General features: G+C 40.8%; 2 protein-coding genes across 5 annotated transcripts in view; one reads left to right on the top strand and one right to left on the bottom strand.

Annotated features, from left to right (window-relative positions):
• LOC120304569 (dynein assembly factor with WDR repeat domains 1-like) overlaps nucleotides 1–12525 on the bottom strand; it is a 40492-nt gene extending 27967 nt beyond the window's left edge. The window contains exons 1-2 of the mRNA XM_039335327.1: nucleotides 10555–12525; nucleotides 434–564 (exon numbers count right to left, since the gene is read on the bottom strand). Of these exons, the coding sequence (XP_039191261.1) occupies nucleotides 434–564; nucleotides 10555–10617 (194 nt within the window). The 5' untranslated portion in view covers nucleotides 10618–12525. The remainder of the gene's footprint in view (nucleotides 1–433; nucleotides 565–10554) is intronic.
• On the top strand, nucleotides 543–11234 carry LOC120304570 (calcium-binding protein 5-like). Of its 4 annotated transcripts, none has more exons than XM_039335329.1 (6): nucleotides 543–1181; nucleotides 3547–3577; nucleotides 4280–4423; nucleotides 5413–5522; nucleotides 7826–7973; nucleotides 8816–11234. In XM_039335329.1, exons 1-6 carry the CDS (start codon nucleotides 1071–1073, stop codon nucleotides 8839–8841), a joined length of 570 nt encoding a protein of 189 aa, XP_039191263.1. In that variant the 5' UTR covers nucleotides 543–1070; the 3' UTR covers nucleotides 8842–11234. The 4 variants fall into 4 exon arrangements, with proteins under 4 accessions (XP_039191263.1, XP_039191262.1, XP_039191264.1 ...); XM_039335330.1 differs by lacking the exon at nucleotides 8816–11234 and adding an exon at nucleotides 1848–2356 and having other exon boundaries at nucleotides 1048–1181; nucleotides 7826–8787; XM_039335331.1 differs by lacking the exon at nucleotides 543–1181 and adding an exon at nucleotides 1212–2356.
• Nucleotides 12526–12771: the final 246 nt, after the last annotated feature.

The raw sequence follows: 12771 nt of genomic DNA on the forward strand, positions 1-12771 counted from the left end.
ATCATAATGTATTAAAAGGTTTCAACTGTTTTCAACAGAAAACAAAATAATAGCCAAGCCATAAATACTGAAGGTATAGTGTAAACCAGGAAGTTAGACAGAATGTAATCAGAAATCTAACAATGTATAGAGGTCAAGCTGAAAAGCCTTGCCATGTCATAGCTATAGGAATTGCCAAGAAGAGATGCATTTTTCAGCTGCTTCAAAAAATGCTGGCTTAGAGCAGTATTAGCCTGGGTTCTGTTGAAACATATGAGCCAGCGTTAAGGAGTTTTGTATGGGAAAGGATGCTCCTTACATAAGGACACCCCCACCTATCCAAAGCTTTAAACAACCAGCAACTTTGACCTTGTCTCAGCTAGCTGAAAAACCAGCAATTGAGTTTTTTGTGGGGAGAAGAAAACATCATCACCTCCTTCATTTAGTTACCTACATTGTGTGGAGCAGCCGAAGATCACCAGATATGGAGGGGCTGTTGGTAATGGTTTCTTGGGGTTGGGTGCTTGGCCCTGCCACCGACAAGCGGCCCCGGCGTCCAGACTGCATGGCCTGGGGGGTGCAGGTCTTCAAGGAGAAGGACAAGAGGGAAGTTGGAAATTTTGCTGGGTTTTTACATTCCTATTTTCTCAACTGAGTCCCAACATTCTAGGGGAGATTTAACTGTTCAGCCTTGGAGCACACATGTTGCATGCAGAAGCTCTCTGAGTCGCCTTTCAAACCACTCTCCTGAGAACGTGCAATGCCAGTACATTTAGGATAAAATACCGAGTTAGGTGGGCAAATGTCTAATATGGCACCAAATGGCTACCACCATTCTTTACATTCCCTGACCTCCCCGGTGATTGATCCAAGCGCCCTTTCCCCCATCCATGTCTTTAATTCCAACTCAACCACTTCCCACCCCATTATGCCCATGTCCCACATTCCCAACTGCCTCAAAGCCTTCTGCCCCTCATCCCTGCACCAGCCTTTCTTTCTCTTCCTCTCTCTTTGGTTCTATTCCAGCTCCTAGCAACCAATGAAGGAGAAAGAAGAATCTACCTGGTTATTATGACAGCTGTAAAGGGAGGATGAAAATTCACAAGGAAAGAGACTCAATAGCCTGCTGCCTGCAGCCTTCTCCTTTGTCTTATCCTACATGTTTGTGGCTGGTGGTATGTGAGTGTGTGCTGAGCAAGAGGGTGAGTACCAGAGACTGCACTCATCTCCCTTGAGATAACTTCATAACTTGACAGAATAACAATGTTGGAAAGGATCTTAAAAGTCTTCTAGTCCAACGCTCTTCTCAGGCAGGAAAACTTAGGAGTTGCCACCACCTTTTCTGCAATTTTAAGAAGCACACTTAGGAGTTGATTTAGGTCATGACTGCTCCAAAGTACTCAAGGCTCAAATGATTCTACAAATTAGAGCCAAATCAGACTTTGGTGGAACATGTCCATCTTTTCATGTGTGGCCTGCCATAGCAGTATCTATGTTAACATAGTGGTGGGCAGCCTTTTTGTGGCTAAGGGCCATGTATTTACAGTATATTTTTTGGATGGGCTGAAGGCCATAGTGGGCAAGATAGTGATTACACCCTTAAAACTATGGCAATAAAGTGGAGAAAGCCTATTTATGTGGGGGGTTTCCCTGAGATTTGGAGAATCTGGAGATTTTCTTTATTCTTTAAACCAAAACTTTTTAAAATAGTTTATAATGTGGTGGAGGTTTGTGTGCGTATTTGGGTGTGTGGTATTTTGTGTGTGTGTTTGGGAGGGGTGTGTGCTCTCGAGTCAGTGTTGATTCCTCATGACTGCTCGAACTAGTCCCACAGTGTTCTTGCTGATTTGCTATTGCCTCCTTTCCAGGGCTGAGAGAGAGTGACTGGCCCACCCAGCTGGATTTCTGCCTAAGACAGGACTGGAACACACAGTCGTCCAGTTTCTAGCCTGATGGCTTAATGGCTACACAACTGGCTATCCATCCTTTCCTACCCCATTTTAATGTTCTGGAAGCTTCCGTCTTTTCTATACTTCCTGAGAAGCCAAGCTGGTCCAGGCTGCCAACTGTCACCACGTGGCAGATGTTAATCTGGGCAAAGGAGGAGAGATTTATTCTACCGATGTCACTGCCAGGAGAAGAGCAAAAAAGGTCTGGATGGGGGAGGGGTCGGAAATGAAGAAGAGATGATCCCTTTCTCCCTCTATAAATCAGCCTCTTCCAAAGTGCTGTTTTTTCTGCTGCTGAAGATTGGGTGCCAAGCAGACTGGCTGGGGACTTGGTGACTGGACCAGGAACCACATCTCTCTGCACCATGCAGAACAGCCTGGGACCCGCTTGCATCTTCTTGCGCAAGAACATTGCTGACAAGCAGAGGGTATGGGCCATCTAGTGGGGACTGGGTCATGGGCATTGATGGGGTAGCTCTACAGGTTAGGGGAAATGCACTGGGCTGGATCTTTCCTTTCTTGTCTTATTTTTTTTCTGTGAAAGAGCAATTAATCAAAAGCGGTCCAGGGCAGGATTGTAATATTCCCAGATTTCACTCTCTGCCATAGGAAGGTATTTTGTTTTTAAATTCAGGATATGCAATAGAAATGGATCAAACTGGGCAGAAGATAGTAGAAATATGAAATGGTGGTGGGTGAGATAGATGCCTGGGTTTTCTTCAAAAGAAACCTAAAGAAACATTCCCCAACCTTTTTAAAATGTATTGGGTCTAAGCCCCAACCACTTTGCCAAGAAGGATAGGTGCTGTAATTCAACTGTACTGTAATTCAGCAGTACTGTAAGCAGGAGAAAGATGACTGAGCCAATTGCATTTTACAAATTATTATTAGCAAGATTGATTGGTTGATTTAGCATATGATGAAAACATGACAGAAGAGAAGTAAACATGTGTACACATGAGCATCTATTAGAGAGAGGAAAGCAGTTGAAAGACATGACTGCTCACGCTTTTATCTCCACTTTTATCTCTGGCAAATTGCATAGGTTTACGAACAGTGGAGATGACAGAAATATAAGTGTGGTCCATGTGAAGTGATGCTTATTTTCCAACTTCTCTTTGCTTTTCTAGTTGGGGGATTTATTTCAATCAGTGGCCTTGAATACTAGCAAAGTTTACAAGAAAAAAGCTGAGTCTTTTTGACCTCTGTTGGAAGCAGCTTGGTCTAGGCTGTCTTCTCAAATGTTCTTCTTTATTTCCTAATCAAAGCATCGTTGCCTACCTAAGCCTATTCTGCAATCAGTAGCTAGCAGGTATCTCAACTAGCTGTAAGACTCGCTTGCCATTGTATTTATCCCTTGCACTGAGAAAAGATCCAGTGAATCAAAAAGCCCAATGGTCTTACCGTGTCCATCTCCAGATAGTGATTTGGATTATAACCTGCTGTTTTGGAATATTGCTGATTTCTGATCGTTCAGGACTTGATTTCTCCAGTTCCCCCCCCCTCCAAAAAAGAGCAGTTTTCTCCTAGGTTTGGAATGGTGAGCCTTGGCTTCTGAATTCCTTATTTATGTCCTTGTATTGCAGTGAATGTCTTGTTTTGTTTTGTTTTGTTTCAGCAACGTGAACTGAGTAGCGATGAAATTGAAGGTAAATGCAAACTTCTGTTTGTACATATGTATGATTCTGACCAATATATTAAGCTAGTGCTCCAAGATATGCTGAAGTCCTTTGGAAGGTTAAGAAAGAGACATCATAGCAGATAATCTTCCCTGAAAAAGTGTGCCCATCAGAGTTCCCCTAGAGACTGTTAGAAAAGAGAAATATCAATTGTGTGCTCCAATGAATTCATGAAGAGCAATGGTGAAGAAGACACCTTTCTGGACCTGCTATTTGTAGTTTAACTTATCAAAATAAACTCAGAATTGCTTTAATTTTCTCAGTAAATGTAATTTTAGTGGGAGGTTCCTATGTAGAAAATTGACATTATTATTATTATTATTATTATTATTATTATTATTATTATTATTATTATTATTATTACTATGAGATTCATGGGCAAGATCCTTACAACATGCTTGCTTATTTAACAGTCAATCAATTAATGACACTTCTATGTCATTCTACTCCAAAATGGCTCCAAGCTAAGTGCTAAATCCAGGTTAACAAAACACAATTGATATGCCCAAGCATGTAAATCATATTATGGTTTATGTGTGTAAACCTGGTGTACATGCTAAAGTGTACATGCTAAGGGCTGAGCTCCCACAATGCTCTGAAGCATGATTGAGTGACCATGATTTTATTTGATTCTTTATCATCCTCATCATTTTCCTCATCATGCAAAAACAGAACTCTGTGAAGCCTTTCAGGAGTTTGACAAGGACAAAGATGGATATATCAGCTGCAAAGATCTGGGCAACCTCATGAGAACAATGGGTTACATGCCAACTGAGATGGAACTCATAGAATTGTCTCAACAGATCAACATGAATCGTAAGTGCTTGTTGGAAAAAGTGAGGGAAACCTAAGTCTGAGACTCTCCAGATATTCTTGGACTCCAACCCATATCAATCCTAGTCAATACTGAGTGATGGGAAGTATACTTCAACAACTGTTGGCGATCTATGAGTTCCTAGTCACTCTCTTAGCTTCGTGTGCAGTTGTCTATGAAGGAAAGCTTTTACTTCTGAAGAAAAAGGCTGAATCTTTCGTTAAGGGCAGCTTATCAGCTTTTGGCATACATTGGTTAAGACTGAAGAGTTGTGTTTCAGCTTTTCTGGGCAACCATGGCCAGTGATTGCCCTTCAGGGATAAATTACCCCAATGATAAGTAAATCTTGTTTAATTTGGACCTTTTTTAAATGAGGAAAGATCAGGTGCTGAAGGGGATGATTGCAGTAGGTAGGAGTGATTTCCTTTTACTACCATACTACAAGTATTCTCTTCTGAAACAATTATTTGCATTGGGAAGAAGGTTCCCTTTGTTTTGTTCTCACAATAAAATAATGGCTAAGGGAAAAAGATTTTTATGAGGACCACAGCAAGTCAAAAGGCCTGTGTTAATTCTTTCTTGCCTTAGCACCCCTCCCTCCAATTTTTTTAGGAAAGGTAATCGGAAACTTCTTCTGAGCTCTTTGAACAAGAATTGGATTAGAAGATCACTTTATTTCAAAGGGCATTTATTACAATTATGTCATTCCTATTTCTGATGGAAACTGTCTCATATGGTCTCTTATCCAGGTGTTTACCAAATCCAAAACTAAATTATTAATATAATACTTTGGAATGCACTTAGGAAGTGGGAGACTTGAGAATTAATCTGTTCCCTGTTATTTTCTCCTCAACACTCTGAAACAGCTTTAGATATTAATCAGGGAAATGAAGTTGAGGGCAAGATATCTAGAATCTCTTGGTAAGTGTTTGGGTTTTGTTTTGTTTTTTAAATCATTTTAAGCAATAAAAGGTCACTTTTCTCATTGCAGTTGGAGGACATGTTGCTTTCGAGGACTTTGTAGAACTAATGGCCCCAAAACTGTTGGCAGAAACAGCGGGCATGATCGGCCTTCAAGAGATGAGAGATGTCTTCAAGGAGGTAAACATAGATGGTGGGACACAGAATGGAAAGGTGGATTAGATGCACTCTCTTTATCTTATGTTTATGTCCCAATTTCTTGATCTGAGCAAAATGCTTCATCCAGACCAGCAGCTTCTTATGGTTGTACAAACAAAATGTAAGGACAATCTACTCTTAACCATATTTTCTGCCCATTGTCTAGTTCTTTGTAGGAGACTGCCTCTTGTAGAGAATAAAGAAAATGACCTTGACATAGATAAGCCAGATCCATTCCCAGAGAGATGAATAATTCAAGCTCAATTCAGCATGGGGGGGGGGGGAGGAAATGGCTCAGATGCTTCCTTAATTCACTGAAGTATTGAAGGAGGGGAGAAGATAAAGCACCATCAGACTTGAAAGTTGCCATTACTATAGCCTGTATAATATTTTGAACCTTCCTGTCAAGTTATTTTCTTGGTCTAGTGCAGGGGTAGGCAACCTTGGCTCTTTTATGACTTTTGGACTTCAATATCCAGAATTCCTGAACCAGCTATGCTGATTCAGGAATTCTGGGAGTCAAAGTCCACAAGTCATAAGAGAGCCAAGGTTGCCTACCCCTGGTCTAGTGCACATAGTGGAGCTAACATCTTCTAATAGATTTATTTCTACAGACATTAAGACATAAACACAGGAAGCAGACTAAAGGTCAGGGCATATCTAAAACACCCTCTGTAGATGCCTCTTTAAGAACTGGTCTACATGATGTACCAGTAGTTTCTTCAGACTGTTGCTGAGGCCAATTTCTGGTTATTTCTGATCCTATATGAAATTAATGTCTCCCATAGGGGGGATGGAGCTGGTGACATAGAAGAAAGTAGGATAGTTGCTTTTGGCTAGCATGAGCTCCTATCTGTCCAATCATTTGTAGTGGAGAGTGAGCAACAAGCCTGGATGTCATATTTACTTTTCCCTCCCAGATCCCCTGAAATCTGTGTTGGTAGGTGGGATATAGTAAGTTGCACAGGGTGGCAGCATTGATCAAAGTGGGAAGAGTCTGTTCAACCATTTCAGCGGTCTTCCCCCCCCCCCCATGTAGCTTGTCAGCAGGTAGTATGGATTATGACTTCCATATAAAGTTGAAGAAAACTTCTGTTTCCTGAAACTTTTCTCCCAGGGTTTGATCCACAAAATGGGGTAATAGAAGCTGCCTTTGGTACAGGCAATGATATGATTACATTTGGTGGCTGTGCTGCCTGAAATGGGCCATCCCCCCCCCCAATTCCTCCAGGGATGCCATTCTTGATCTGTTGACAGCTGTGATGGCACCAGCTGAAGCAGGAAAGTCTGTTGCTGCAGCCTCTAGCTAGCTACCTAAAGTTACCACCCTTGCCAGTCCTAAACAGCATTTCAAAAGGGATTATTAGGCCTTTTTGTCTCATCAGTACAGGAATCTTCCAATCTCTGCACATTAATTGCCCTGTTAACAAGCTGCCTTGTTACCAAGGACAAATAGCAATTGGCTGGGTGTACCAAGTAAATTAATTCTGGTGCATTTTGGATTGGACAGTAGCACATTCCATTGGCTGTCTGGATAGGCGTAATGCCCATGATGTCCACAGATACTGAGAGGCCTAATGTTTCCCTTCAAAAGTCTGAAAGAGAATTCTGGAAACTGCAGTTCCAACACATCTGGAGGAAACCAACTGGAGCAATGTTTCTCAACTTTAACCATTTGAAGTTGTATGGACTTCAACTCCCAGAATTCTCCAGCTGGCCATGGGAAGCCATCTTGGAGGCTCTAATCTTGTGGTGGTGAAATTAAATTTGCAAAATTTAAAAATGTCCCATTCAACACAGAAAATGACCATGCTAGCTAGATGGTGACATTTGCAGTCCATGCTTGGAGAGTGCAAATGGTCTAAGGAAAAAAACAACAACCTATCAGCCTTACTAGAATCTTGATAATTAAATCTGTAATGTCACCTATGGAGAGTGGAGGCTTAGAAAGTAATGCTTTCCCAGCTAAGACCCAGGTACCTATTTCAAATTAGCATTTCTCTTTTTACAAATTTAGGAAAGCCATGTATTTTCTAAATTGCATCAAACAATCCTACTGTTAATATAAGATGGTAGGTGATCATAGCCATTTTATGGCCTCCGGCAGGGAGCAATTCCTGCACTGGAGGGTGAAGGCTGGTCCCTTAATACACTCCGGGAACATGAAAAATGATCATTGCTCTCTCAAATGTCATTACTGCCTTGGTTCACAGCTAATCCTCCCTTTGGTTCTAGTATAGAAAATGTGCATGGATAGTCCGAATAATTCTGGCTCTTCTTTCCAGTTTGACGCAAATGGGGATGGCAAGATCACTTTGACTGAGCTGCGACAGACCATGCAACGGTTGATGAGTGAGACAATGACCCCTGAAGAGGTTAACGATATGGTGAAGGAAGCTGACATTAATGGAGATGGGACTGTGGATTTTGAAGGTGATATCTGGGAATATAAAATTGATGGAAAGAGATTACAGGCTTAGGGAAATCAGGGTGAGAGATTAGAGTATTAAAGCTCTAGAGAGATAGGTTTTGGAAGCACAGAGTGACAAGATACAGGCTTAAATGGGTTTGGATAATAGATTTAGAACATCATTACGTTGTTCCAATTTCACCGAGACGGGAGCAAAACTGCAATTTTCCCCCATCCACAGCAGATTTTTGCAATTTGAACAACTAAGGTAAATATTAGAGTAATATTTCCTATTAAGCTGAATATTTCTCTTTTCTTTAAAGAGTTTTGTGTTCCATCTTTAAAATGTAAAAAAAGAGGAACATTCTAGTGGCACCCCAATCCATTATTTTCCTCAAATTTCTGGATTATAATTATACTGATTTATACCAAGAAGATATTTATTGCCAGAAATGGAAATAGAGAGGAAGGGGGAAAAAATCCTTTTGAACTGGCTGTTGAATGAGGGGTGATATGAGTTGGAGGTCAGCAGTTTGGAAAGATTAGCCTCTTCTGTCAGAAAATCAGAAGATAACATCTTAAGATGAAGACTGTGTATGTGATATTTTCATAGTTGTATGATACGATCAAAGGAATTTTGATCTGTACCTAATCAGGCAACATAATAAATTTCATGTAGATCAGCTTTCTAAACCTTAACAACTGCAACTCCCGTTATCACATTCCTGACAGTTATGTTCATATCAGAAGCAGAAATCAGTTGAGGTCATTAAGCAAACTTCATGGATGGAGTAAGGATTTGACATTAAAACAATCACGGCTAGTGCAAGTGTACTAATATTATTTCATGCTATTTCCCTTACAGAATTTGTCTCGATGATGTCACGCTGATGCAACCATTGGCCGTCCTCTGCTTCCAAGGAGTGAAAATACACACTGCACTTTAAAAAAAAAAATGTGCATTTTTTTTACTTCTTGAGTTTCAAAAAAAAAAAGTATGCTCGCACAATTTTTTGTACCCCATAGTCAAATTCTAATCTGCTTCAATAAGAAGCATTGTGAAAATGCTGCCTTTATTTTCTACCTGATGTCACAAACCAGAAAAGGAGGAAAAGACCAAAGCCTGTCTTTAAAATCCAAAGAGGCAAGGTTAAGAATGTGGGCAGGTGCCTGACAGAGTAGCCACCTTTTGAATTGCCCAAATGACAGGTTACTCAAGTGGAGATGCTCCCTCTGGGTAATCTGACATTCAGGCTATTTTTGTACTACCCAACTTCCAGAAGACCAGGAGAACTGTCTTAAAAATGGCCATCTGAAAGGCTGGTGGGATGGAGGAGAGGTGTGGGATAAAGTAGTGAGAGAGCTTCCTCCTGCTTTATCCTGGGCCTTTTCATCTCACTATCAACCAAGTTATTTTTGGACATAGCTTTACTAATATTCCAGAAATTGACTGGAATATTAGTATAGTTTTAGACTGGTGTCCAAAACTATCTCTGTGGACAGGTCAGTGGGATAGAAGAGGCATGTGAGTTTAAGAGAAGGAAGTTTGCAGGGCACATCAATGGAGCTTCTCCCTAGTTCAACCATTGTGTTCCACCAGCCTATCATCCAATCTACTTTTGGATACAGGTTTACTGATCTTCCTGTTGCTTGGGTTAGAAGGGGAAACTTGCAGAACTCTTTCTCCATTTCATTTCAGCTGCCAATTATCTCAAAATGCCAGTGCTGGCAGTATTTGGCCATTGCTAGCAGCTCCTACAAGTATCCAATAGAATACACAAAATGACTTTGGAGATGTAAAAGGTCCCTATTCCTCAAAAAATGAAGATAGTAGAAACCATGGCTGTGTAAGACCCCTTATTGGCAGGATCTGTGGAAAATCTGTAATGCACTTATTTGGAACAGAACCAACAACCCACAGCTAGAAAATCCCAACTCTCATTTCTAGTTTAAATTGAACTTATACAATGATAGTTCTGATTTTTAATGAAGATTTACACTTTTCCCCAAGACTGCTAAATGCATGTTAAAAACAGAATCTGTGGTGTTGCAGAAGAATGCCAAATCTTTATATAAGAAGTGAATGTAATGTAATTGGTGCTTTGTGAAATACTGGATAGGCATTATTCGACAGTTGCCTCTGTGGAAACCAGGTGCCCGATCCCTCCTTTATCTCCAGTCAAAATGTTCAAGGAAGGTAGTGGAAAGAGGCAACCAGAAGAAAGAAGCCCAAGTTTGTGTTTGCAGAACCTGAAATGAGCTGATAGAAACTAGATCAGTGGTTCTCAACCTGTGGGTTGGGACCCCATTTGGGGTCGAACGACTATTTCACAGGGGTCGTCAAACAAGGCTGTCCGCCATTTTTTTCCCCTTTTCTTTGGCCATGCCCCTGGCACTCGGTGATGTATAAGTGGTTGGGGGTCACCACAACATGGGGAACTGTATTATGGGGTCGTGGCATTAGAAAGGTTGAGAACCACTGAACTAGATAGATCCAGCCACTGGCATATCATTAAGGAGTCATCATAGGATGTTCACGCAAGATGACTTGGGTCAGAAGAAGAAAAACACTACTGATAAACTGGAATTACTAAAGACAAATACCTTCACAGGAAGCTGGGGATGAGATGAAGACACCATTGTGAAAATATATTCTCTAAAAATCATCAGCAGAATATCTTCATGTTGCAGTTAATCATAATTATGGATGACCCACTATGGAGAGACTCTTGGCCATGGGAAGGTGATTCTGGCTGTTGCTCTTCTCTCAGCCCAACTTAATCTGTCTTGAGCTGTATAATATGAACAAAAGACTCTATCTAAACTGTGAAGTGAGATTAAATAATTCAGTTTATACAGGAGACCGGGGGAGGAAACAGGTAGATTTGGGAAGCCAAATCATGGATAGACAACTTGTAATCCATATATAATCCCCAACCACTTTTTGTGACTTAAAATTATATTGCTTAAATTTAACAAAACTCCGATTTTCAGAAGTGCAATTGAACATGGGGGCTTTAAGCCTTCACTAAATGTCATGCAGCTATTTTCTATTAGTATCCATTAGTATCCCTATAAAATTGGTACTTTGACATCACTGTCATGTCCCCACAACTGTTAAAAACTGAAGCGCAGTTCCCGCAGAAAAAAGATTCTTCCTCAATCCCCGCTTTGCAACACCTGTCAGAACTCAGGGTCCCCTTTTCTCATTTATTATCTTTCATCAGATCTGTCCCCTACTCTCTCAACTAATGTACAATAAAAATTTTCCTTATACAAAGTTCTCTCAGGCTGTTAGTGGTTCATTTCTAACAATCCAACAAAAGCAACTATCAGTCAACATTTGCAGAGGTCGGAAACACTGTCAACAGTTCAAACATGCCCTTGACCAAAAACGGCTTTGCTTTTGATCATTGTCCTGAAGGAAAACATAAGGGCAGGAATAAAGAGATTAAACGGAGAACTGACAGCTCTTGTACCTTGAAAAATATGGAAACTTTTGAAAAACTATGCTGAGAACCTGAGCATCTGTATTTGAGTGTCATTGCCCAGGAAAAACATGTGGGCCTGCTGAGGTTCCCAGGGCCTTGTTTACCCCGGTCTGTTCCAAGGATTACAGCTCCAGGCTGACTGGCTTCCATCAATCATCTTTTTGAGATTAAGAGCTATGGGAACCAAAGCTGCTGCTGCCAGCCCTCCTTTCCATCCCATCAAATTATGAGAGAGGTCCAGAAGAGAAGCTGATGATATCAAGGGTAAGCCAAGGTAATTCCTGTCCCTGGAGATTCAATTCTGCTCCTAAATGCTTGCTTTTGAGCTTAGCCATCACATCATTCTCATTCTCCTAATTAAGGGAGGATTTTTTCATTGACATTCTCAAAGCCCAAATTCTTCTATTTATTTCCCCTTACCTTTAAAAACAAAGCTACAGGTTTTCAGAAAATGTGGCCAAAATAATTTTAAAGGAAATGTGGCCAATGTAATTTTAATACTGCTGTGGCATCCAGTTCTTCCCACACAGCATTTTTTTTTTCATTTTAGTCCACTGGCAAGAGAAAATCCCATTTGTCCTGATTATTGTCTTTAACCATTTTTAGTAGGGCAGCTGGTTTTAATCCAGTTTAGTGCTGCCTGTAAGTGTGGAAGTCTAGTTTGCTAATACCTGAACTTCATTAAGTCTATTATATAAAGGCACAGCCCCCTTCTTTTTCTCATCCCCCCAACCCTTCATTCTGCCTTGCTTAAACAAGTCAGCACATATTTAAGCTACAATACACACCAGTTGGGAAGCAGCTGAAAGCTGCTGACAAACATACCATTAAATCTTCACTGCAACTGCATCTCTGTGCAAAGTGGCCTAGGAAACTGCTAGAATCAGATGGTGACTATGATTGCTTCATTCTCAGAGCAAAATGGAAAAAAAACCCCAGCAGATATAAAATGAGGAGTCCACCCAAAGATAATTAGGGGACTGGAGGCTTTAACATATGAAGAACAGTTGCAGGAACTGGGTATGTCTAGTGTAGCGAAAAGAAGAACTAGGAGTGACATGATAGCAGTGTTCCAATATTTGAGGGGTTGCTATAAACAAGAAGGAGTCAACTTATTTTCCAAAGCAGCAAAAGGCAAGATGCGAAACAATGGATGGAAACTGATCAAGAAGAGAAGCAAGCTAGAACTAAGGAGAAATTTCCCAATGGTGAGAACAATTAACTAGTGAAACAGCTTGTCTTCAGAGATTGTGGGTGCTCCATCACTGGAGGCTTTTAAGAAGAGATTGGACAGCCACTTGTCTGGAATATATAGGGTTTCCTGCTTGAG

The sequence above is a fragment of the Crotalus tigris genome, unplaced genomic scaffold, assembly GCF_016545835.1.
Source record: "Crotalus tigris isolate CLP2741 ecotype Arizona unplaced genomic scaffold, ASM1654583v1 scf7180000017639.5415321, whole genome shotgun sequence".
Taxonomy (NCBI): Eukaryota; Metazoa; Chordata; class Lepidosauria; order Squamata; family Viperidae; genus Crotalus; species Crotalus tigris.